We start from the raw sequence: 24,347 nt of genomic DNA, 5'->3' as shown, positions 1-24,347 counted from the left end.
TGAATTTTTTCATCCTGTTGTTGGCTCAGTGAAAGAGGAATAGGTTTGTTGACTGCCTACAGTAAATCACGTATCAAACCCATCCGAATCTGTGATTAAGGATTTTACTTTCTTTTACAGATTGATAAATGTCTCAAAGCACATTCTCTTTTAGCTAGTTTTGGAAATGAAGAATATCTTCCCTCAGTGGCTGGTAAGAGTTCATATGTCACTTGGTCTGGACGTTTGTGGAGTTGTTCCTCACAGGAAGATCATGTCATGTGGCTGAAATTTCACTCACTACAGTTAAAGAGACAGAAATATATAAACAAGAAGTGCAGAGGAGCTCAGAACGGTTTGGTTGTTGGATGCAGTTTTTTAATCAGTGTCTAATCTAAACCTAATCTAATCTAAACTTAATAAATGAGTTATTTGAAAAGATATGTTTGCTTGTACAGTGGCTGCCGGTGCCACAGTAAACGCAGTTTGTTGGGATTAGAGAGCTCGCGGTCTAATTTTAACTTCAGCACCTCCACAGCAAATGTGATGGCAACGCTTTTAAATGCGGAGCAGAAAATCGCTAATGGCACAAATCCGGGGCACTAATAGGTGATAGCTGAAGTTTGTGTGAGCATCTTTTGCGAACTGCGCTTAAAAGTTCATAATTCAAAGTGCTTTTGGGGTTGAGTCTGCAAAGCTGTTGATATCAAATGACAGCCTTCAAGTTCTTTAATTACCTTAGTGATTGCGCAGCGCGCTCCCAGGATACGGAAATACTGTAAAGCATAATTATTAGTTGTGCTTTCTGTTCATATCAAGGATTTGTCAGAAAATGATACAGTGTGTTGCTTGTTTGGAAAGCGTTTCTTTGCCAAGAATATGAGGATCACAGAACAGAAAAAAAATAAAACAGGAGATCTCTTTAATATCTCAGTTGATTCTTACATACAGTAATGAGATTAAACGAACTAACAGAGACTTCTGTTCAAATCTGCTGCTTCTCAGATTTTCTCCTTAGCAAACAACCTCAGTGATCAATGCTGATTTCCGCTCAGATTTGAAAAGTATGCAGACAAAAGTCTCAATATGATCTCAAATATTTCTTCTCCACGAGTTAACGTCTTCCGCCATTTTGGAGAGTACCCCAGAACGTAATTAACCTAATCATCATTGTTTATGTTCAGCATGCGCACCCTTTCTACTGAACGTAAACAACGCTGATGTCACATGGACTATTTTACCAAAGTCCTTACTGCGTTTCTGGACCTGAGACCATTCTGGACCATTGCAGTTGCATTGCTGTCTATGGAGGGTCAGAGAGCTCTCAGATTTCACCAAAAATATCTTAAAGTGTGCTCTGAAGATGAACGAAGGTCTTACGGGTTTGGAATGACATGAGTGTGAGTAACTAATGACCGAATTTTCATTTTTGAGTGAACTATCACTTTAAGATGTAAACTTTGGTTTATTTTTAAAACTATACACTTAATTGCATGTTATTTACAATTATTCTATTTTTTAATTACACCTTTCTAATGAAGTTGTTGTCTAGCACATTTAGAATATATTAACCTTTAAATTATAACCAAGTGCTTAACATATGCTTTAGTAGTATGTTAGTCAACACATCAAAATAAGCGGACTTCTTTAAAGCACAACAAAATATTATTAAAACACATTGATTTAAAATGTACTTGATATAAAGTTGATATAAAGTGCACTTTTTAAAAGTGTGTTAAGAAACATCATGAAAATGAACTCTGTAAGTGGCCTTTTATTTTATTAATATTATACTTTTAGCATTTGAAATACGCTACATTTATTGTAACTTTTGTAACACACTTCTTTTTGTACTATATATTGTATGCAACAGTAAAAGGTATGCACGCTGTCACTGGGGCGGTATCTTTTCGAAATGTACACTTATGTGCATTATATAGGTACCAATAAATACACTTTCAAGTACTATTATTGACCTTTAAGACACCAATATGGACCCTTTAGGTACAAAGTTGTACCATTTGAAAAGATATTGCTTGACTGACTGCTTTTGTACCTAATGTTAATTATTCATGTCAAATTAAACATGGCCTGGAGGTGCAGTAGATATTCTCATTTAGGCCCTGAGACACTTTAAAAGACATTCTTGGCCCACAGCTTTCCTGAACCCTCTCTTTCTTTGTCCCTTTCTCCTGTTCTCTCTGATCTCTCTGGCCCATCTACCACTGGGAAGAGCCCAGAAGAAGGACTGAGATGTTATGCCACTGAAGTGATCGGGCATGTGATACGGTGCCAGGCTGCCACAGCTGTTTGTTTGATGCTGTGCCGTGGTTTAGAAGAAGCAATCCAAATCTGACATTCACACAGAGAAACAGGAGAAAAATGATTCTGTTTGGGAATGTAATCAAGCATGCATACTCTATATGATGCATGCTAGTGTTTGTGTTGTGTTGTCCTTATAGTAAAGCAAATTCTTTTTAAAAACTGGTAAATGAAATTAGGAAGGTCAGTGTAGGAGGGTAGTTTCTGGATGTTATGCACATGTTTGCGATACATGGTATTTGCAATATGGATACAGTTGGTGTGCAATATTGACAAAAATGCCATAATTTTATTTACACTGCACTTACAATTGCATACACTATTCTATGATATTAATGTTTTAAAAATATTTTGACTATTAAGATATAAAATTAATTTTTGAAATGAAATTAAGCTTTTACATTTGAAACTAAAACCACCAGTAGGTGCGGCAAGCCATCTTTTTGAGTGAGTCATTGAATCATTTATTCAACCAATTCTTTTGAACAACTAATTCATTCAGGAACGAAGCGAATGACTGTCTTTATGAATGGATCATTGAACCACCGATTCATTCAAAAACACAGATTCATTCAGAAATGAAGCATGTGACTGTTTTTATGAATGGATCATTGAATCATTGATTCACTTGAAAAAGCAGATTCATTCAGGAACAAAGCAAGTGATTGTCTTCAAAAACACAGATTCATTTGGGAACGACGCAAGTGACTGTCTATGAATAGATCATTGAATCATTGATATTGTTTTTATTTCATTATTGATCAAACTGGAAATGGAAGGTCAAGTTGAGTGCATTGCATTGTGGGGTATAATATTCTCTGCCGTATTCTGTATACTACTGCATATTCTGTCAAATGAATTCAGTCATATTCTCATATTTTTTTTATTTTCTTGCATCTTGTGCACTGTATGCATTCTGCATACTATTTCTTTCAAAAATAATTGGTAGGATGCCCTTCCTGCTCATCAGTCTTTGGTCAGATGTAAAAACTCTACTGTAAAAGAGCAGAATAGAAGGACCAGGCTGGAATGGCAGGGAAAAGAAGGCTGATTTCCATGCGGCTCGGTGCTGTCAGATTGAATTAGCTCAGGTGTAATTAGAGCGCTGGAGAGCGTCCTGCTTTGGCTGTGGTGTGCGACGGGGCAGCATGGCTCTACACTGAAGCCAGCTGATACCGAGCCGGGCCGCTATCACCATGCAAACACACGCCTCCAACATCGCAGGCGAGCGGCAAATCCAAGCATGAAATTAGCAGTCACTCAGATCATGCCTGCATACTTGCATAACCAACCACTTTTTAAATCTTTTTTCAATTACCAACCATTTTTTAAATTCATAGGAAGTCTGAGTGTTTGAGGAGCTAGCTGGAGTTGAAGTGCAGTGTGTTCTGCTGGAAGGAGGTTAGACACAGTTTGCAAACGACGTCTGTGTTTACTTAGTGACCTTTTTGTCAACATGATAATGGACCTTATTTACTTTCTTCATTTTTTTATTCAATTTATCCGTGCATGTTATTTAATAAATCTCCTTTTAAACTTTAATCAAATGTAACAACTTAATTTTCCTCCAGACTGCCCACCTTTTTCGTTGATGTCATCAAGCCCTCTTTTTGTTCAGCTCCTCTTTTTTTTTTAAGCCTATTTTGACCATCCACTTCATCCTTAAAGGATGGAATTAAAAATTCCTGCTCAACATGATTATTTGTTGAATATCCTGTTCCAGTTATTGCATGGTAAAATTAATAAGCAAACACAATCTTTCAATTTAGAAATAGATTGTCACTAATTTTATAAAAATCAAATCATGAGAGTATGGAAGAAGAAGATTTGAAACATTTTAGAATTACCCATAGAAGGAACAAAATCATACCATAATATTTCTGTTAATATCTATAAATCTGTGTAGAAACAATTTTCACAATTTAAAGTAGAAAAACAAATTGTCTTATAAAACAATTTTATAATTTGTTAAAAAATTGCAGTATTATAAGTTTTGCAGATTTATAACAATTACAATTATAGGAACTTACTCTTATTTACAGTTAGTTGATGTGTTCAATTCATGAAAAGTTACTGTAATTTATAAGACAGGTCACTGAAACTACCCATGATGCAATGCATACTACAGTTAAGTTACTGGTCATTTTACAGTTCAGTAAGGGTTAACAGTGGATTTAGTATCTAGTGTTTATCTTTAGCTTTGCTAAAGATTTGCCAAGATATTAACGTAAGCATTGAAAAGAAATTTCATTTCTCTGAAGTTTTGCCAAGATTACATAATCTGAGCTGCAATCTACAACCATTTATACTAGGAATGATATGTGTTTATCCCTAAATTCATACTCAAGCGAGAGCTCCATCAATTCTGCTGAGCTGGGGAGGAGTAACATTGTCATCTGCTGTAGTCTGGACATTTTTGTTTTTGCTACAAGATCAAATGTAGTAAAACTCTGACCTTGTTCAGTGCCTCTCTTCTCACTGTGTCTGTGTCTCCATTCCTTTCATGCACACAGTCACTGCTGCCCTGCTACAGAGAGGCCATTCATAAAGCTAATGAAAAGAAAGAGTTTACTCACCCAGATCACACCATCACGGCACTAACACACACACACACACACACACACACACACACACACACACACACACACACACACACACACACACACACACACACTACTATACTATATCTCACCCAAATGAAAATGTTAATCTATTTTTTGCATAAAAACAACACATATTTTATTCATTAATTGATTTTCTGACTGAGAACATCTCAATAGAGAGGTTTTGTCAGATTTGGTTCACTTTTGAAGACTTGAGGTTCTGCACATATAGACTCTCACTGAATGTACATCCATCCTTACAGTTTTCAGCCCTGTAAACATAAAAAGTGGAAGCTAGAATATTTTTAATATCAAAGGTGAAACACGTCTGTTTAATTTCGTTCAGGTGGGTGCTATTCCTCCATGCCCCCTGATTGAAGAAAAAAAATTAATATGCAAATATCAAAGTACTTGTACAGCTGGAAGGGAAAAGGACTCTCTTGATAGAATGTAGCCAATGTCTTTTTTTTGACAGAGGAAAGAAATTAATCAAACGGAGAAAAATGAACTTTGTGATTGCACCGGTGTACCACCCAAAGGCATGGCAAGCAAATGAAAAATCAACATTGTGCCTACTGATAAGGCAAATTAATAAGAAAGTGTGCTATGTCTACCTTCAATGCTGCTGCTTGCGTGAACAAGTTATCTCGGAGCAGACGTAACCTTAGGCTTTGGATCTGTTCCTGTGTTGGCTTTGCTCGAACACTTTGCAGTTGCGTTCATTTATAGTCGGAAGGTGCAGAAACATTACAAAACAGATATACTGTTGTAGTTTGCGAGGTGCATGGCGGTATATGATTTTACGGTGGTGTTGCATCCTGCAGTGTTTGACAGACAAGATGTTACGTGGCTTGTTGAAGAGAGATGTGCTTTTACGTTCCTAAACATCAGATTTACTTTCATTTGTGGCAGTAAGCATCCACCCGATACACCCTTGCATGTTTTCTAACATTTCTATCTTTCAAAAATGGTAAAATCTTGTCAGTTTTAATATTTTATATGGCTTCCCAATTATCTGCCTCATAAAATCTCTTGTAAAAAAGAAGTGTGCACTTGTAGTGTACTTCAAATCTTGCATGCATATGTTTTAAAAACTCTACTTGCAGATAATATAATATCAATGAATTAAAAAGCCACTTAAGTGCACTTTCATAAATGATTTTAACACACTTTAAAAAGTAATATCAAAGTTTTATTTTAAATCATTGTTTTTAATAAAGGTAGTGTGTGTTGTTCATTATAACACTTAAAGTTAATATATTTTAAATGTACTTAATTGCAATGCGCAAATGTGTAATTGCAAACATATTTAAATACATGACATAAAAGTTCCAATAGAAATAACATTAAAGTATATTTTAGTTTACCATAAATGCTTGTCAGTACATTAACTTTAACCAAAGACAATAGAATTAATTATGAAATGTCCTACTTAAGTGGATCAGAAAGCACTCAACTTTTTGCATTTAATGTGAATTTAAACTATTCCTACATTTTTTGCAATTAAGTGTTCAAAACCAATTAAATATATTATTTTAAAGTATATTAGTTCCATACAGTACTCTTTTTAAAAGTGTATTAAAGTGACCTTTTTCACAAGAGTGAAGACTAAGGTGAATTCACTTTCGTATCTTCTGAAGTGCTGATGTTTCTCCGTTATTTGACAGGAATGCTTGACAATGGGCTTGAGACGGACTCTGAGGAGACAGAGAAGAAAGAGATCTTGAAAGAAGAAGACAGGTCTGTGGAGGACGACTCGCTTTTCTACTCTGACCCAGAGCATGTCGTCTCTAAAGATGGAGATCACTTGAGGAATGGTGAGCTCAAAGATAACCTGAGAAAACATGTATCTGGTTGAAAATCAACTGGTAACTTTAGATTAGGAAACACATTTTCACTATACTATTAACTCAGAGTTTTGCCTCAGTGAACTGCTTTTTGTAAGGTAGTTGTTGTAGTAGTAGTTATGTTTCGATATGGTGTCGGGTTAAGAGATCTAGATTAATACCTGCTTTATAAGTACTAATAAACCAGCGATATGCTAGTAATATGCATGCTAATAAACAACTAGTTAAGAGTAAATCGGGTTCCCTAATCTAAACTGATACCGAAATCACAAAAAGTTAATAATTTTTAATCATTGTTTTAGTACACAAACAAACACTTCTGTTCTTTAATCCTATAGAGGGATGTATATTTTCTATTGTATTTCACAATGCGCTATAAATGTTAGAAATATCAGACCTTTTCTAAAACTCACAATCTTTCCCCACCTTCCCACCGCAGCCGCTTTAGCTCAAAGCAGTGTTTGGTTTTGTGCTGAAATTGAATTTGAATATGAAAGAGAAGATTGAAGAAATATGGCATTTTGAGGGAAGACCTACTGTATATGTTTCTAACAGGGTTATTGGTCATAGTAAATAACAACAGAGTGGCTGGTATTTGCTGCAGGCCTCCACCATCAAACTCAGGCTAATAGCATCAGCTCTTTGAACTCAAATTCAATTACAGGCGTTTCTGCCGGCCACACCTCACCGTCACAACGGGATAATTCAGAGCCCCCCCAGCCATTTGAAATTCACTCTGCATCCTCACGTTATGCATTTCTATTTGTAAACGATTGAATCTTCTCTTTGAAATGCCTGTCTTGGTATCCCCGACGTCCAAAAGTTTGCGACGGCAAGAAGTGAAGTGCATAAACTACCTGCTTTGCCTGCGAGCGTGCAATCTTCAAAAGAACAATCACTTGCGCTTTTTTGTTCCAAATTGGTGGAACGATGTGTGCCGGTTTGCTTTTGTTCTTGTTGAATAGCAAGAGGGGCAATTCTTTTTCATTTCCTCGCATGTTTTGACCTATTAAGTTTTGAAGGGCAGTGGCGAAAAACATTTTTGAATATTTGAATATTTATTGTTTTTCTTGAATTTTTTTTCCTCCCTCACTTGATCACATAATTGCTTTTTGAATCTCTGAACCGTATAATGGAAATGTCAAGAATAAAAGTATAGATCATGACACCTATACCTGATGAAAATGAGTTATGATTTACCGTTTATGATTTCCTCAGCAGGGTCATTTCCAGCCACTCTCAGGACTGTAGGATTGCTTATTAATTACTCAGCCATAAATAAATAAATATGTAAGCATGTCAGTTTTCCAGCTGAGGTTTATTACCTATATGATAAGTCATATAATAGAATAGGTAATCTACGAACCTCATAATGAAAATGTCAAAAATAACAGAATAGATGAGTTATGATTTCATATTTATAATGACATTGTAGTGGCAGTAAAGCTGATTAATTACTCTAGAACAAATTGATGGATCTGTAAAAATGCCATGTTTCCAGATAAGGTGCTTTGAGAAAATATCAACAGCACTGATTAGTAACTGATTACATGTAATCTGGATTACGTAATCAGATTCCAAAAATGATGTACTTGTAATTAGATTACATTACATTTTAAAATACTTGTAATCAGACTACAGTTACTTTTTTTATTGATTACATGATTACATATTATCCGCACAATGGCATTTAATGATTTAATATATTAATTATTAATACAGTTGTGGTCATAAGTTTACATACCCCTGGCAGAATGTGCAAAATGTTAATAATTGGAAAAAAAAAAGGGATCATGAAAATTGGATTATTATTTATTTAGTACTGTCCGAAACAATGCATTAAGAGCTGGGGGGTGTAAACATTTTCAATTGGATGATCAGGGTAAATTGTACTTATTTTGTCTTCTAAAGTATTTATGTAGCTTCTGGAGTCCAGTACTAAATGGAAAGATATGAGAAGAGTTTACACATCATCATCCGGTTCAAAAGTTTTCATCCCCCGGTTCTTAATGCATTGTGTTGCCTTCTTGAGCATCAGTAAATGTTTCCACCTTTGTAATAGCAGTGTATGAGTCGCTCAGTTGCCCTCAGGGTGAAAATATGGATTTCACAATCATACAGTCACTTCAAATATTCAACAGGGTTCAAATATGCAGAAGATGCTGGAAAATCTAAGAATGTGCAGGAGCTGCGCAATTTTTCTGCTCAGTGCATAAACTACCTGCTTTGAACTAATCAGGACCAACAAGGGACTCATGAACAACATTCACAAAATATAAAAACAGTCGTGGATCATCCAGGAAATGACATGCAGTATTAAGATTCAAGGGCATGTTAACTTTTGAATGGGGTCATTTTTATTAATTCAGTTATTATTTTGTCTTGTGGAGTATATGTAAACATCTGTTATGTGAAATAGCTTATTCAGGACAGTACTAAAAAAAAAACATGCAATTTTCATGAGCCCTATTATTTTTTTCCAATTGCTAACATTTTGCACTTTCTTCAAGGGGTGTGTAAACTTTTGAGCATAATTGTATATTGTGGTACAAGATTATCCTTTTTAAATCAATGTGATAAACATGTTAGGTCAAAAGTAATCTAAAAGTAATCCAAAAGAAGTCTGATTATATTACCTAAAATATGTAATGTAATGGATTACTTTACTAACTACAATTTTTGTCATGTAATTTGGAATCAGTAATGGATTACAATTTATAAGTCAGTTTCTCAAAATTATATAGGAATCCATATCTTTCAATCATATAGCTCTTTTTTTCTCAAAATTGATCTGAATACATGTAACCCTCTGGTTTGAACATGCACCAGCTTTTAAGTGGTATTTTGGCTGTCTTGTCCCTTCAAGAAGGTTTAATACTTGGCTCTGTCCTTGTTTTTATTCAGCTCGAGTTTTAAGATCATACGGTTTTATCCATTCTAGTCACTAGAAAGGAATTTCCTGTCTGCAGAAGACATGGACTGATTCCCTGTGTGTGTGTGTGTGTGTGTGTGTGTGTGTGTGTGTGTGTGTGTGTGTGTGTGTGTGTGTGTGTGTGTGTGTGTGTGTGTGTGTGTGTGTGTGTGTGTGTGTGTGTGTGTGTGTGTGTGTGTGTGTGTGTGTGTGTGTGTGTGCGCACGCGTGAAGTTGTGTGAGGATCTGAGGTAAATAGGCCTGTTCTTGGAGTTAACTTCTCTTGCCTGTGACGGTGTTAAATAGTACTTTGCCCGTGGTGTCAGAGCCAAAAGCAGAAAATCCTTAATCACAGCTTAATTAAGGAATCATCTTGTAGCTTAATTTCTTTCCCAACACTGTAATTAAACATTTCCAATAAGTTTCGTCACAGGGCTTAACACAGCCAGCGGGTCTGTGATCAAGGTGGGTCCAGGGACTTGCTCTCTGTCTCTTTTCTATTCTCTCCAAAGAAACGAGCATAAAATCCCACAGCAGACACTTAAAAGAAACCAAAATGAGAAACCGCACATTGGAATTACAAGGAATAAAGGTTTTAAATGAAAGCAAATGAACAGATGCTGCCGCTGTGACTGGCACGGTCCGGTTTACTGACTCTGCAACAGTTTAGCCATTTGTACCGCAAAACCCTTAAGCTTTGATGTCTTTATACAGGTGAGATGGGTGGAAGTTTAAAGGTGGAGCAACAAGACAGTGACGGACAAGAAGAGAGAGTCCAACCAAGCCCACTGACAGCAGAGGAATGGGACGGCCCAAGTAAGACAGCGGTCCAATCACGTCTCGACAGTCTTAGTATATCTTACATTGGTTACACTTTATTTCGATAGTCCACTTCAGACATTATACTAACTATAAGTAACTTTACAACTACATTTCAACTAGCAGTCATTAGAGTATTATTATACTGTCTGCTTAACAGTGTTGGGGAAAGATACATTTTACATTTTTGAAAAAAGTTACCAGCCACCTCCAGCGATTTTGATGATTTTCACTAAAATTTGATGGCCTCCAGTATATTTTGCTGTATGAATATTTAAATATGCATATGAATATGAAAATTAATATAAAGATAAAAAAAACAAAAAAACATCTGTTTTATTCTAGCTTAAAGCATTCTTTTTTAATCAACACTTGAATATAGGCAGGTTTTATAAAAATGTATAGTTTTGAGCAAAAAGGTGAGAAAATCAATTTTTTATCAAAAATGACATCTGGATAACATTCAGTACGATTATCAAAGCATAAGTCAAGTAAATCGCTTCCATCAACACCTCCAAAGCTTGCACAGACATATACCACTTCCTGCATCAACATTTTACTCTGTAATATTAGCCAGTTTTCATTTATATGCTGTCTATTGCTGATGATCGCATTATTTATCATATGCATCTGTTTACATAAGAGATTGCTAGTTTTTCCGTCCTGTTCACATGTGTTTTTGTTCTGGAGGTTTTGTACTCGTTCAGAAGATGCATAATAGCACCCCCTAGTGTATAACAGTGAAAACACAGAAAGTCTAAAAAACTTGTAAATTGTGGGGAAGCATTGTCTTCTAAATGACGAGATAACTCATCAATGGCAGGGAAAGAGTTAAAAGTAATGCATTACAATATTGCGTTAGTCCATAAAAAGTAACTAATTGTGTCATTTTGTTAATTTTTATTGAAAGTAATGCATTACGTTACTTTTGTGTTACTTTTTGTCACCTGCCGGGCTTGCTTATTTGTTTTTTAATAACAAAAACCCCAAAAGTTATATTTTTGACAACTGTAGGGATCACTTTCACACTAAAAGAGAAATGAATAAGTTTCAGTCTGAAGAAAGTGCCTCTGCACTTATTCCCAATTTCTCACATCATGGGAAAAGGAGAGATTTTAGTGAATAAATGGGAAAACAAAGTAACTTGCATTACTTATATATATATATATATATATATATATAAAAAAGTCAGATATTTCATTGTAAATTTAAAAGTAATGTTTAATAAAGTTGTAATACAATGCAGCATAGATAAAACTACAGAAAACACAGCTTTTATGTGCCCCAACTGCACAGCGTAAAGTGAGCCTGAAAGGTGCAGCTGGATGATGTACTGTAATAAGCCTTGTCCTCTTTAAAAGCATGAAATCTGATAATGCCGTAATAATGGCATTTTGGGAGGCATTATCTTGCGTTTCACACTAGATTTACACAATACAGTCACTAGTGCCAAACTGAGCTGACTTGCCTCCTATCTTTATATCTGATATCACAGCACACTGATATTCACGCTCTTTGTTGCACTCCCTATCTCTGGATTACTCTTTCTCTCCCTCCAGTCGTCTGAATAAACATGATTAGCTCGGTTTCAGACTCATTCGAACAATAATGAGGCACAGTGTTTACTTATCTGATCAGGAAACAGTGTTTTTGTCTTCTTTGAACGGTTTGAGTCTCACTATGCCAAGCCAATAGACACAGAATATCTGGAATTGGTGTTTTTTTTGTGTCATATCTGGGATCTGACACCTATTTTGTGGATGCTTCACCACATACGCCTCTGAAACAATCTGTGCATACTGTAAACTACCATTCAAGAGTCTCTTATGCTCACCAAGGCTGCAAAAAACAATAAAAACAGTGAAATATTATTACAGTTTAAAATAACTGTTTTGTATTGTAATAAATTTAAAAATGTAATTTATTCCTGTGATCGAAGCTGAATTTTCAGCATTGTTACTCCAGTCTTCAGTGTCACATGAGCCTTCAGAAATCATTGCTGCTCAAGAAATATGATTATTATCAATGTTGAAAACAGTTGTGCAGCTTCATATTTTAGTGAAAACTATAATAAAGTTCTATGATGAATAGAAAGTTCAAAAGAACGACATTTATTTGAAATAGAAATCTTTACCATCACTTTTGATCAATTTAATGCATCCTTTTGAATAAAAGTATTAGTTTCTTTTAAAAGAAAAATCTTACTTGAAACATTTGAATGGTAGTGTATGTTTCATGAGAAATAAAGTGTATTAACATTTGTTATTCACAGCAGTATTACTGTAAAAATGTAAAACATAAAGTAGCAATGCAGTTTTTGTTTAATCATTGAAAAGACGAGGCAGATATGCTAGTTATTTGAATGCATTTCACTTTTAGATTCATAGAGGAGAGAGTCTTGCTTGCTACAGTAGCACAATATTCTTATTTGCATATTAATTTACCCCAGTGCATCTTAATAGGAAACCATTACTGTAGTAACGCATTTTCAATGCACATCACACTCAATCTGTACTGCAAGCAAGTGTCATGACACAACAAAACAAAAGGTGCCTGCACACTAGAAAAAACCTGAGCGTTTCACCAACAGGAATATGTTAGAATCATTTGGATGTAGTTACACAGCAATTTGGATTCCTCAAGCAGAGACAGACCTACCTGATTGATTTTGAAATGCGGGTTGTTTTGTTGATATTAGTGGGAGTGACGTAGTTTCATCGTGTCATACCACACTCTTTTTCTTTTATGTTTTGTGACCCTCATAACCTGCCGAATCCATCACTGGTCCTTGTTCCTGGACCTCATCGTTTACGAATTAAAGCATTGCCTGAAACGGCTTTCAACATCTCAAATTGAATTAGCATCTGCAGTTATAACTTCCCTATGAATATTGCAGCGGAAACGGCAGTGATTGTCAAAAAAAGAGTGAGAGATGTACGCGAGGAGCCAGATTCTGTCCGAGGCCCCTCAGAAGAAGGCAGGATGGAGTGAGGGATTTTAATGGATTAGAGAAATCCCTGGAACAATATGAAATCATTACAGCCGCAGTCGACATCAAAGTCCCACTGATTGAGCCCCCTAAAGCCTTTTCACACAGGGAGCGGCGAGAACATGCAAACCAGAGCCGAGAGCGGCTGACCACTGCACTCACATCCAACCGAGAGAGAGAGACGGATTCCAGACTTCTGACATTTAGACAGAGCATCAATGGAAATGAACCGAATCAAACTGAGGGAATTCATTATCTGAGTGGCCTCCTTGTTTTCAGATCGGTTAGGCAGATACTCTCAACCCTGAGTTCAGTACAAAACAAACTGTATGTTTTATAAACATACGTGGCAGGTTTTGTCATCCCTCAAACAAGCATAAATCACAGTAATGCACTTAGAATGAAGACATTTCAGCAGATAAACATTCAAATACTTTATAAATTATACATGTTAGTGTGAGACTAGAGTGATAAAATGACTTACTTGCCTTGTCTGTGTAAAGATTGACTCTGTCATGAACACTCAATACATTTTTCTGTTTACTTACCATAGTAATAACAGTAAATTATGCATAACCAACTAACCCTAAACTAAACCCCAACCCTATATTAAGGACATGTTGTTAATTAATATTACCCGGTACTTAATTATACACTGTAACAGAGGAACCATGAGAGAAAGCAACCTGAATTTCTAATTAAAAAATATTGAGCTAAAAAAAAAACAATTTAATAAAATAAAAAATTAACTTTTTAAGAAGATGCATTTAGAAAATAGGTCAATTTCATTCTAAGTTCTCTAAATCATTATTTTAGCGTTGTGTTACTGTTTAAATTTCTTCTGTGAGCTGTAAAAAAATAAATAATTTTGGTTTAGCTTAAAAAAAGGTTCATTGAAAGAAAATGATTGGTTTAGAAACTCACTATATTATTTTACCTTAATCGTCAACATTAATTATTAAGTTACATTAAGTTCATTTGACAAAAGAAAAAAAACAGTTGTGAGAACAAATTATGAAAATATTTTTTACAGTGTATGTGGAACAAAGGCACAATAAAATAAAGTGTTACTAAATCTAACTTAAACTCAACCTTAAGCCCCGCCTCTTTCCTTCAATTGGCTGCATTCAGATCTGCTTCCATCCAATCAACAACCTGTTTAGAATTAAGCCCCACCCTACAATTTTATTTTTTGTTTATCAGTTTACTCATAGGAAAAGATCAGCTGCTACTTCTGTTTGATTGTGATTTTATACAAAACAAAATTTGCCCTTTTGTTTTTCAAAACTCAAGTTAAAATAGTTTTTTGAGGTAACCTAAAAACGGACAAACAGAAATAACTCACTTTAAATTTACACGTGACCTTTCTGTACACATCTTCCCTGTTAGACAGCATTCGGTGCAAAAACCGTCCCGAGCCGCGAGATCTGTGACTGTGTGACAGAAGTTTCTGTGCTCCTCTTGACCCTCCTCAGACGGACACAATGTGGCTCATTCATACGCCTGCAGGAGGGGTGTGGGGGAGGGGGCTGTCAGCCGAATCAAAATACCACGTAATAATAATAATAATATAAATAAAGACATTGATAAAAGGGCTAATCTACACAAAACAAAACAGCGTGTTCCTCCCTGATTGTGTGGGTTGTTGCGGTATTCAATTAGGCCTTTTCCACTGGCATATTAATCATCTTTTCAACAAACAAGCCGGCGTTAATTAAAGCGGAGCGTGAGGATAAAGACGTGTTGCTGGATCATCACTCCGTTTATCAGCCGCGCGCACACACACCCCGCCGTTTAGCAAATCCCGCGCAGCGCTGCGAGGGGAATTTCAATGCTCTCTCTGGTTTGGAGCTGGTTTTTGGGAGGGGAGGAGGTGGATTTCACAAGTTTCAAATACGGAGACTGTCAGTGTGAAGCCCTCTGCCCTTCATCGCTGGGAGATGAATTTATTTGTCAGTTTTATTCCATCTGAAAAAAGAGGCCGGAGCGTAAATCGCTTTAACCCGAAACGCTCGCGAGAGGAAGATGAAACTCTGTGCTTCTCTTTTAAGGGCCTCGACGGGGAAGAAAGTCAGATAGATACCTTTGAATGGGGTTTAATATGAAGAATGAATAAATGAATGGATGGATGGTTGATATTAATTCCTATGTCTCAACTTCTGCCATAACACCCACATTTATTGAAAAATTTACAGTTTACAGCGGCATTTATCTGTTTACATTTCTCTATTGGTCAAATAGTAAGTATTGCACATTCAGTAGTGCAATCTATCTGAGATTCATACAATATTTTAAACTATTAGTATGTATATTGTCACAGTTCATTGTGGCAACATTTTTAATGGGGTTTAATATGATGAATGATGGATGTTTGGCTGAAATCAACAATGGAGAGATCTCAAATGCACGTTTGCACAGAACTTTCACTGTAATTTACAAAATAACTACATTTATTGTTGAATTTACAGTTATGTTGACATTTATCCATTTGCTTTTATCTATTGGTCAAATAATATGGATTACACATTCAGTGCACAGTGCAATTTATCGTTCATTTATTATATTATAGATATTAAGTTAACACATTTTATACAATATTATAATCAAAATAATTGTTGTTCTATATTTTGATTTATATATGCATACACAATATTATGGATATTAAATTAATACATTTTATTAAATATTTTACTCAGTATTGTATATTGCACATATTACCTCTTATTTTATATCTTATGTTCCAGACTTATTGACCACATTCATAAAATGCATCAAGTACAAATGTCAATGTGTAAATCAATTGTAAATATATTGTGGCATTCAGTTCATCTAGACCAAAAACTGACACAAAAATCTGTTCTGCTCACGTTTCGTAAACGAGACCCATTACATCATAAACAGAGAAGAGCCATACTCTTGAATAAACCGTGTATAACACGTGTGTGTTGTGTGTCCGGAGCAGTCAGTGCATTTGAACCCCACTCATCCACGCAGTGCACTTTGCCTCCGACATCTACATCACACAATCACGCCACACTCCCACAATCCCTTTCTTCTCTAGCTGCTCGACTCCAAGCACACTCAAACAGCCTGCTGCATCGCACTGAGATCTTTCTCATTCTCTCTCGGCCTTTTCCCGTCTCTCTCTCCAGGAACTCGCGGCGGAGAGAGAGGAGAGAAGTCAAAAACCCGCGACAATGTGCCAGAGAAATATCAGAGTGGCTTTTTTTTTTTCACTCGTCACCCAAGCCAAAGATGGGCCGTCTCCAAATCCTGCTGCCCTATCAGACAAATTAAAGTAAATCAAGCATGAAATGAAGCAGGAGAGCCTGGAGATAAGGTCCCTTTAAGTCCCTCACAGATTAGACCACTGAGAGAGAGAGAGAGAGAGAGAGATGGAAGAGAGGGACAGTGTGGAAGCAGAGAGGTGCAGAAAAGGCCGGTTTGCTGGTTTCTCTGTGACAGACGGTGCTTTTGATTACTTCACTTTGGCTCTGACGTAGAAGAACAGTGGAGTCATTTTTCTGATAATGACTTTTGTTTATTTTAGTGCTACTGCGTTCTGAAGTGCTTTGGAGTGTGACTACATTTTGGAGATGAAGTGTAGTTCATTGCGAGTGTCCTAATGTTCATTTGATGCATTGAAGTGGAACTTCAATATTTAGAAAGAAAAATCCCTTCTGTAGTTGCCTTTAACATGGGTTTTCTCAAACATTGATTGGTTTGTAAGTCTGCTCTTAGTTTTAAATCAAAATGAACCCTTTATATTTTCTTAATACACATTGCTGTTGTCAGTGTGAATGATCTGTGCACTTTAATTTAGAAATAAAAAATGCTTTGTAATCTTTTGTCAGAATGCAATGACCTGCTCTGCCTCTAAAACAACTTTCCTTTTTGGTTCACGTCAAAATGATAATATTTCACCCCATCATCTGGTATATAATGGCCACATTTCATTCCTGAGGGTTAAAATGAGTCCCATTATACTTAATGTTCATGTTGTATATCCTGTTTCACTCAAAAATGGAAACTCTGTTATAATTTGCTCACCCTGGTGCCAAAAATTTTATGATTTCTGCGAATCACATAAGATGCTATTTTGATGAATGTTGCTAACTAAACAGTTTTGGTTCTCATTGACTGCAAACAAGTTTTTATCCATCCAGTGGAATTCAATGAGAGCTGAATTGTTTGGTTACCAAGATTCAACAAATTATCTTCTTTCATGTTACACAGAAGTAAGAAGTTCATATGGGTTTGGAACAGAATCAGAAATTAACTTTTCCATAACCGGTATTGATTTCCAGATGCATTTTTTGTTTTTTGTTTTTTTTTGTAAGGTTCATTTTTATAATTACCTTATTAATTGTATCCGTGTTGGCTTTAATGTAAAATACTTAAATTAAACCGTGCAGTTACTTAAATCCATCAGGATGCTTTAAACTGTTTAAAACTGTATATAGGCTAAGTTATACAAAAAAAAAAAAAAAAAAAAAAAAAAAACTCATAGGGCTGCAATATTGTGACCAAATTCATTATTGTTGTAATAGAGATTATTAAATAGAATACAAGTTAAAAAGTTTTGTGTTTGGGGAAACTACACATTATATTCTGCCCTTAATTAAAACTATCCAAGAGCAAAAAATACAAAAACACAATTTATAAAAAAACACCCTTCAATGCCACAAAAGCTGCGAAATCAATCTAAATGACATTTTCTGCAGTTTGTTACTGATGATAAGAGAACAACAAAACTCTTTTCAGTGCTGACGAATCTGTTAGCTGACTAATCTTCTGACTGGCCATCGCATTCGTAATGCAGGTGATGGTTATAAGTAACGTTACATCACAATGCTGCAAAAAAAAATAATGTGTAAAAGCAATCTGATACAACGTGTGCTGATCTAAATATTCCACGAAATGACACTTTTCATTCATTTTCACTTTTCATTTTAATCCCGTCAGATTTAATTTAATTGTGCAGGGAGAATTTTTGCCCCTATATCTTGAATTTGTGGAGCATTCTTGCCACAAGCCCCTGTTTATTTCTGACCCTGGTTTGGAATGACATCAGGGTGAGTAAATGATGACATGTTTTTTTGGGTGAATGATCCCTTGAATCTTCGATATAATGTAGTCTACAATCTCAGATTTAGAATTTAGCATTTCAAATTTACGTTCTAAATATGACTTTCTTTTGTGGAATATATAAAAAAGATGTTTTGAAGAATGTTCATGCTGCTCTTTTCCATACAGTAAAAGTGCATGGAGATGATTACCATAAAGCAGACAAATTTAAGTCTTTATTTGCTGAAAATCTTTCCCTGCACCTTTTTGTTTGCTTTCACTTATGCATGAATTTATTTGCAGTCAGTTACAAAGATTTATTTGACATATTTGATCTGTAAAATATTGGTGTGCAGAATTTATAAATGTCTAAATTTATATTTATATTTAAAACATTTTTGAATCATGCCCCACATTGGTGCCCTTCTGTGGTTGAAGACATCTATTAATCCAGAGAGGGGATGGGTGTAAAGGCTTAACCCTGATCTCCTGAAAGCACTGCCTCAAGATTCTCTTTATTTATCAATCCATCTGCCGGCATTTCGCTTCTCCTCCTGAAACTGGATAATTTAACACGCTCCTGCACTGTTCACATCAAAACTTCCAGCAGAAAGAGGCTTAATCCACCTTATCTGAAGCCCTGTCAAAGCAGTGAGCGAAAGCCTAATCAAAGAGACAGGCAGGGTCACCCGGGAGAGGGTCCGACGGTTGGGTGTATGATTTCTAATTGAGGGAGACGCTCACACTAGGGCTTAGTCTGCTCATGGAGTGCTGTGGTGCTTTGGTTGAAGATCTCAGCTGGTAACTGTGTAGATGTAGGTTTAAACCCCATGAACTTTCAGCATTGTGCCGTTGAGAAAGGCAATAAACCTCAGGTAACCCCAGGTGGATTTTCCCTGTAATTGAAATGCACATATATACAGTCCCGATCCTAGACTTCTGGGGGCCCTAAGCAAAAAGTAGTTATGAATGAATGAAACACCTCTGTCCGTGTTCACTCCGTCTCGAATCATGCTCACGGAAAGCGCTTGAGAAACAGTGGGCCCTGTCATACACCTGGCACAATGCAAGACGCGGTGCAAGTGTTTTTGCTAGTTTCAGCCCAATGCAGTTCTCATTTTCCCATCCTGCGCTGCGTTGTTTAAATAGCAAATGCATTTGTGCGCTCATGGGTGTGCTGGTCTAAAAAAGAGGTGTGTTCAGGCGCACTGTTGGTGTGTTGCTATTCTGAGGAACTGTAAATAGACTGCACCATATCAACTCAAATCTGGTCTAAAGTCTGGCACAATATTTTTTCTTTGTTATTTAAAGTGCGCGTTAGTAATATGCGCCTATAGCCGGGTGCACAATGTGCGTACACACTGCTTATTACACATACAGGGACGCGCAGCAGCACACAAACATTTTAAAAAATTAAAAATTACATTCTGCATCAAAATAAATTAACATTTATGTTTTCATTACCCCTGGCCAAATGCAAAAATAATATTAAATCATCTTTGAGAGCAAGGGGGCCCCCTGGTGTTTCGGAGGCCCCACGCAGCTTGCATACTTTGCATATAGGGAGGATCGGGTCTGCATATATAGACAATATATAAACAATATATATACAATATACACACAATATGAAAGAATATATATATATATATATATATATATATATATATATATCTATATATATATAGATTTTTTTTTTTTTTTTTTTTTTTTTTTAATATATATATATAATTTTTAACATTTTTGAATCCTGTTTCAAAAAATAAATAAATAAATAAATAAATAAATAAATAAATAAAACAAATACAAAAAATATAAGTTGGCACAATCATGTTTAAAATTCAAAAATCAGAAATGTTTCTTGAGCAGCAAATCATCATATTAGAATGATTTCTGAAGAATCGTGACACTGAAGACTGGAGTAATGATGCTGAAAATTCAGCTTTGATCACAGGAATAAATTACATTTTACAATATAGAAAACACTTATTTTAAATTGTATTAATATTTTCAAAATATTACTGATTTGACTCAAATGCAGCCTTGGAGAACCTAAGAGACTCTTTTTAAAATCATTAAAAATTGTACAGTGTCCAAAAGTTTGAACTGTATTGTACTTGGATGAAACTCAACATGCTGGGCTGCTGTTTGGGTCATAACTTTAATTCTTTGTCTTCTAAGGGGAGCTGAAAATGGTTGGTGAAAGAGGAGAGAAAAGGATTTGTTCTTGTCAGGCACTTCTGCTGGGCACCACGTGGGGACCTTTCCCTGGGAAGATTGAAGCCGCCACAGGAGGAAGTGACAAGGTGGGTTCACTTATTTGTTATGAAGGTAAATTCAGACAAAATATGAACATGATAACCTGATTTCTCTAGGCCATTTCTGTTTAATGAATTCATAATTCTGAGTTATGAAACACGGCAAAGGTGACAAATTAATTTTTCACTTACCAAGTCTGGAAGCTTTTTTAATGCTAGTTTGAAGCTGGCTACAAAAATGAACAGAAACTAATATATGCTTGTCTCTGATTGTTTAAATGACATGACCTCAGTTTGCAACAACAACAAAAAAAAAAAAAAAAATAGAAAAATCCAGAATTGATAATTATGACATTGGTGTGTCATTTGTTCATTTTTAAATACAATCATTATGACGTGACTTAACATATGCACTCTTGTGGTTTAGCCAGGTCAACATAATGTTTTATTTTGTATACGGTCATTACAGTAAGGCATAGACGGACCGATTGAGAGGAGAGCAAGGGACAGAAGTGAAATCATTTGAACGCTTTTTGTGTCCATTTTTGTGTTTGGAGGCCTCTGAGAAGGCGGTGTTGTGTTTTGGAGTGTGAGTGTGTGTGTCTCGGGTAATCTGTGCCCGTGGCAGGTTTACCCTGTGAAGCGGACTGGTATCGCAGCCCCATTGTTGTTGCTCCTGTCAGAGCGGGGAGAGGCCGATGGAGGCCTGCGCTGGTCTGATAAGGGGAAAGAGGATTCAGCGGAGAGAGAGAGACAGGCGGAAAGAGAAAGAAATGACTCAAGGAGACTGGAGTGCTGTGTAGACTCTGTCGTTTTCATGAAGTATTCCCACACAGTCAGATCCGCGCAAACCTCTCTCTCTTTCTGACGCTTCATTCTGAAGGTGAGGCTTTAAAAACGGACACCATACGTTCTGTAAGTGAGCACGCGGGTCACACGTGGAAGGTAAACAAAGTATGCACAATGTTTGTTTGGTTCTCTTGGGTTTTTACTGGTGTTTGTAAGGCAAGGCAACCATCACTGTTACGATGGCTCAAACTTAAAGGAACAGTTCACCTCAAAATGAACATACCGTCATCATTGTCATTCTTCATCTTCAGAACATGGAGATATTTTTTATTATATCGGAGCGATTTGAGAGTCTCAACTTGCATTGAAAGAGGAATCCAGGTGAGCAACCAGTATAGCAACCAAATTATTATTATTAAAATACCCTAGAATAAAAAAAAAAAAAAGTGTTCAGAAAACATGAAATCAGTTTCCTGGGACAGTTAAGTGCCGCTATATATATTTGACAGCTGCCCAACCAGAATCAAGTATTCCGGAGGGCCATGTTATAATAATAACAATAGTATTTTTCTCTAAACTTGTGGACTTTGTTGCATCAGAAAAAAAAAAAATAGTTTGAGAGAGGTTTTAAAGAAAGTAAATCATGAATAATTATTAAAAACTGAAGTTTTTTTTTTCTTTACATAAAGCCTTTATGTATAATGCATTCTAAAGATATTCATAATGTATGTTATTATGCATTATATCTTTTCATAAATAATTGTATTGCTGATAAATAAATCGATTACTGATCACACTGATCGATTAATCACAATAAGATCAAGAACATTTATGAAGTACATAGTCAAGTTGAATTTCACTTTCACCATACTTTATATTTGGGAAAATTAATGAATAATTAAAGAATGCATCTCCTTTATAATTTCATTTTTTTTTTTTTAACTGTGCTCAGATTTATCAAGAGTTATCTTAGTGTTAAAAGAATAAAGTGTACGTTACGTAATGTAATGTTTAATGCAAGTATTTCAATTAAATGTATTATATTATAGTTTAAAGTATTATAGTTTACATTTCTGTTAATTGCAATTGGCTGAAATTTAGAATCTTTTTAACCCACTAAAGTACATCTTGATATGTTTTTGCATAATTCTTTAGTTTTTTTTTTTTAAATATGGTTTAAGTGTAGCTGCTGAATGTACTGACAAGCATTTATTACAAACTTAAATATAATGTCATTTCTGTTGAAAATTGTATGTCATGTATTTATATTTCAAAAAATTTAAATAAAAAATATTGAAAAACACTACAGAATGTTGATTTTTTTTTCTTGTTTGTAAATGACAGTTTTATACTGTAAAATACCGTTTATACCGTCTTTACAGTTTTTCTGTATTATTATTCGTATTCTGACAACCACAGCTGCCAAAATTATTTTGTAAAAACTACAGATTTATTTTACAGTGTAATTACATCTTTGTAATGATGAAGTTGCTATTTACAAAACAAAAGATTATTAAAACATGATTTAAAATGTACTTAAAAATAAAAGGCATTTGGTAGTATTACACAGTGTACTTAAGCGTCTTAAGAAACAACCATGAAAGTCAACTCTCTTGGAAGTACACACAAGTTGTCTTTATTTTATTAATATTATATTATCTAATATAATACAGGTTTTTTTTTTTTTAAATATACACTTTTAAGATTTTAAGAAGTACAGTTAAGTTCATTTCTTTTTTTTACAAGGGTATATTGTGCAACATTTTAGATATCACACAGTTGTGTGAGCATGCTTTTTTTTTGTCTTTTTTTTTTTAAACAGAAATATCCATTTTATTCAGTCATTCTGTTTTCAGTTATGAAATCAAATCCTATTGAAACCCATGCCAGCTCTTTAAATTCACTGTGTGTGGGTGTGAGGAAGCTGTGATGCTTTGATAGAGGGCACAATGTGTCTAAAGATCAGTGCTCAGCATCCGCTTCTTCTGTCTCCAAGTCCAGTGCTCCATTCTGGATCCCAGAGCTCCCAAAGGATGAGATCTGATCAGGTGAAACATTCAGAGGCTCTGGACAATGCATCCATTCAGAGGGCGAACGGGACGGGGTGTGGCCTGCTCGCCCCTCTCCTCACACACATACGTGGAGATATAGCCTTTGGGAATGACGAATTCACGGTTGAAGTTGTTTAAACAAGCTCACTTAGACATTGAATAGCTTATCTGAGTCTGTTCACTGACCCTCTGATGCATTTTGCACACAAAAATGGCAAGTTTTGGGTTCGAGGCTGTGGTCGGTGGCTGTACATGTTCTGATGTGGAGGAGACTGAGGCGTGTGTTTTGTGTCGCAGGTTTCGCTGGGGCTGAATGGAGGTCCTCGCTGGCTGATGGACATGATGTGGGTCAGTGCAGAGGACGGAAAGAGCAACTGCGCCGTGTACAGCAGAGGTGAGAGTTTATTCTTTGGGTTGACAAATGTCTTCTGTCAGGCTTCTGTGCTTGAGAAAGTGTGTCACTGAACGGGGTGATAAAGACCCTGTGAAACAGCTGGACAAGCACAACTGAAACAAATCAGGGGATATGCATCAGGAGAGATGATTTTGATGAATACAAACTGTGTTTAAACGCATGATTTTGTTAGTGTTTAGGGTCATTTAGAGTGTCAGTGTTTATTGGATCAAGGCCCTTTTATTGCCTGAATTATTATTATTATTATTTTTTTTTTTTTACTTTATTGATTCACATAATAGGAAACAAGTGAGTGCAATG

At 35.7% G+C, this 24,347-nt stretch overlaps 1 protein-coding gene across 4 annotated transcripts in view; it reads left to right on the top strand.

Annotated features, from left to right (window-relative positions):
- The window catches only part of zfpm2b (zinc finger protein, FOG family member 2b), a 66,154-nt gene that overhangs the window by 23,908 nt on the left and 17,899 nt on the right, over window positions 1-24,347 (top strand). For 3 of the 4 annotated variants that reach the window (XM_042745232.1, XM_042745230.1, XM_042745229.1), the window contains exons 2-5: window positions 6,572-6,721; window positions 10,377-10,478; window positions 20,716-20,840; window positions 23,930-24,026. In XM_042745232.1, coding sequence (XP_042601166.1) covers window positions 6,572-6,721; window positions 10,377-10,478; window positions 20,716-20,840; window positions 23,930-24,026 — 474 coding nt within the window. Of the gene's footprint in view, window positions 1-3,654; window positions 3,703-6,571; window positions 6,722-10,376; window positions 10,479-20,715; window positions 20,841-23,929; window positions 24,027-24,347 lie in introns of those variants that run through there. The other variant, XM_042745231.1, reaches the window with a different exon arrangement.

Source organism: Cyprinus carpio, chromosome B19, assembly GCF_018340385.1.
Source record: "Cyprinus carpio isolate SPL01 chromosome B19, ASM1834038v1, whole genome shotgun sequence".
NCBI classification, from domain to species: domain Eukaryota; kingdom Metazoa; phylum Chordata; class Actinopteri; order Cypriniformes; family Cyprinidae; genus Cyprinus; species Cyprinus carpio.
Note: the sequence above shows the minus strand (reverse complement) of the source record. Positions and strands in the feature narration are given on the sequence as shown.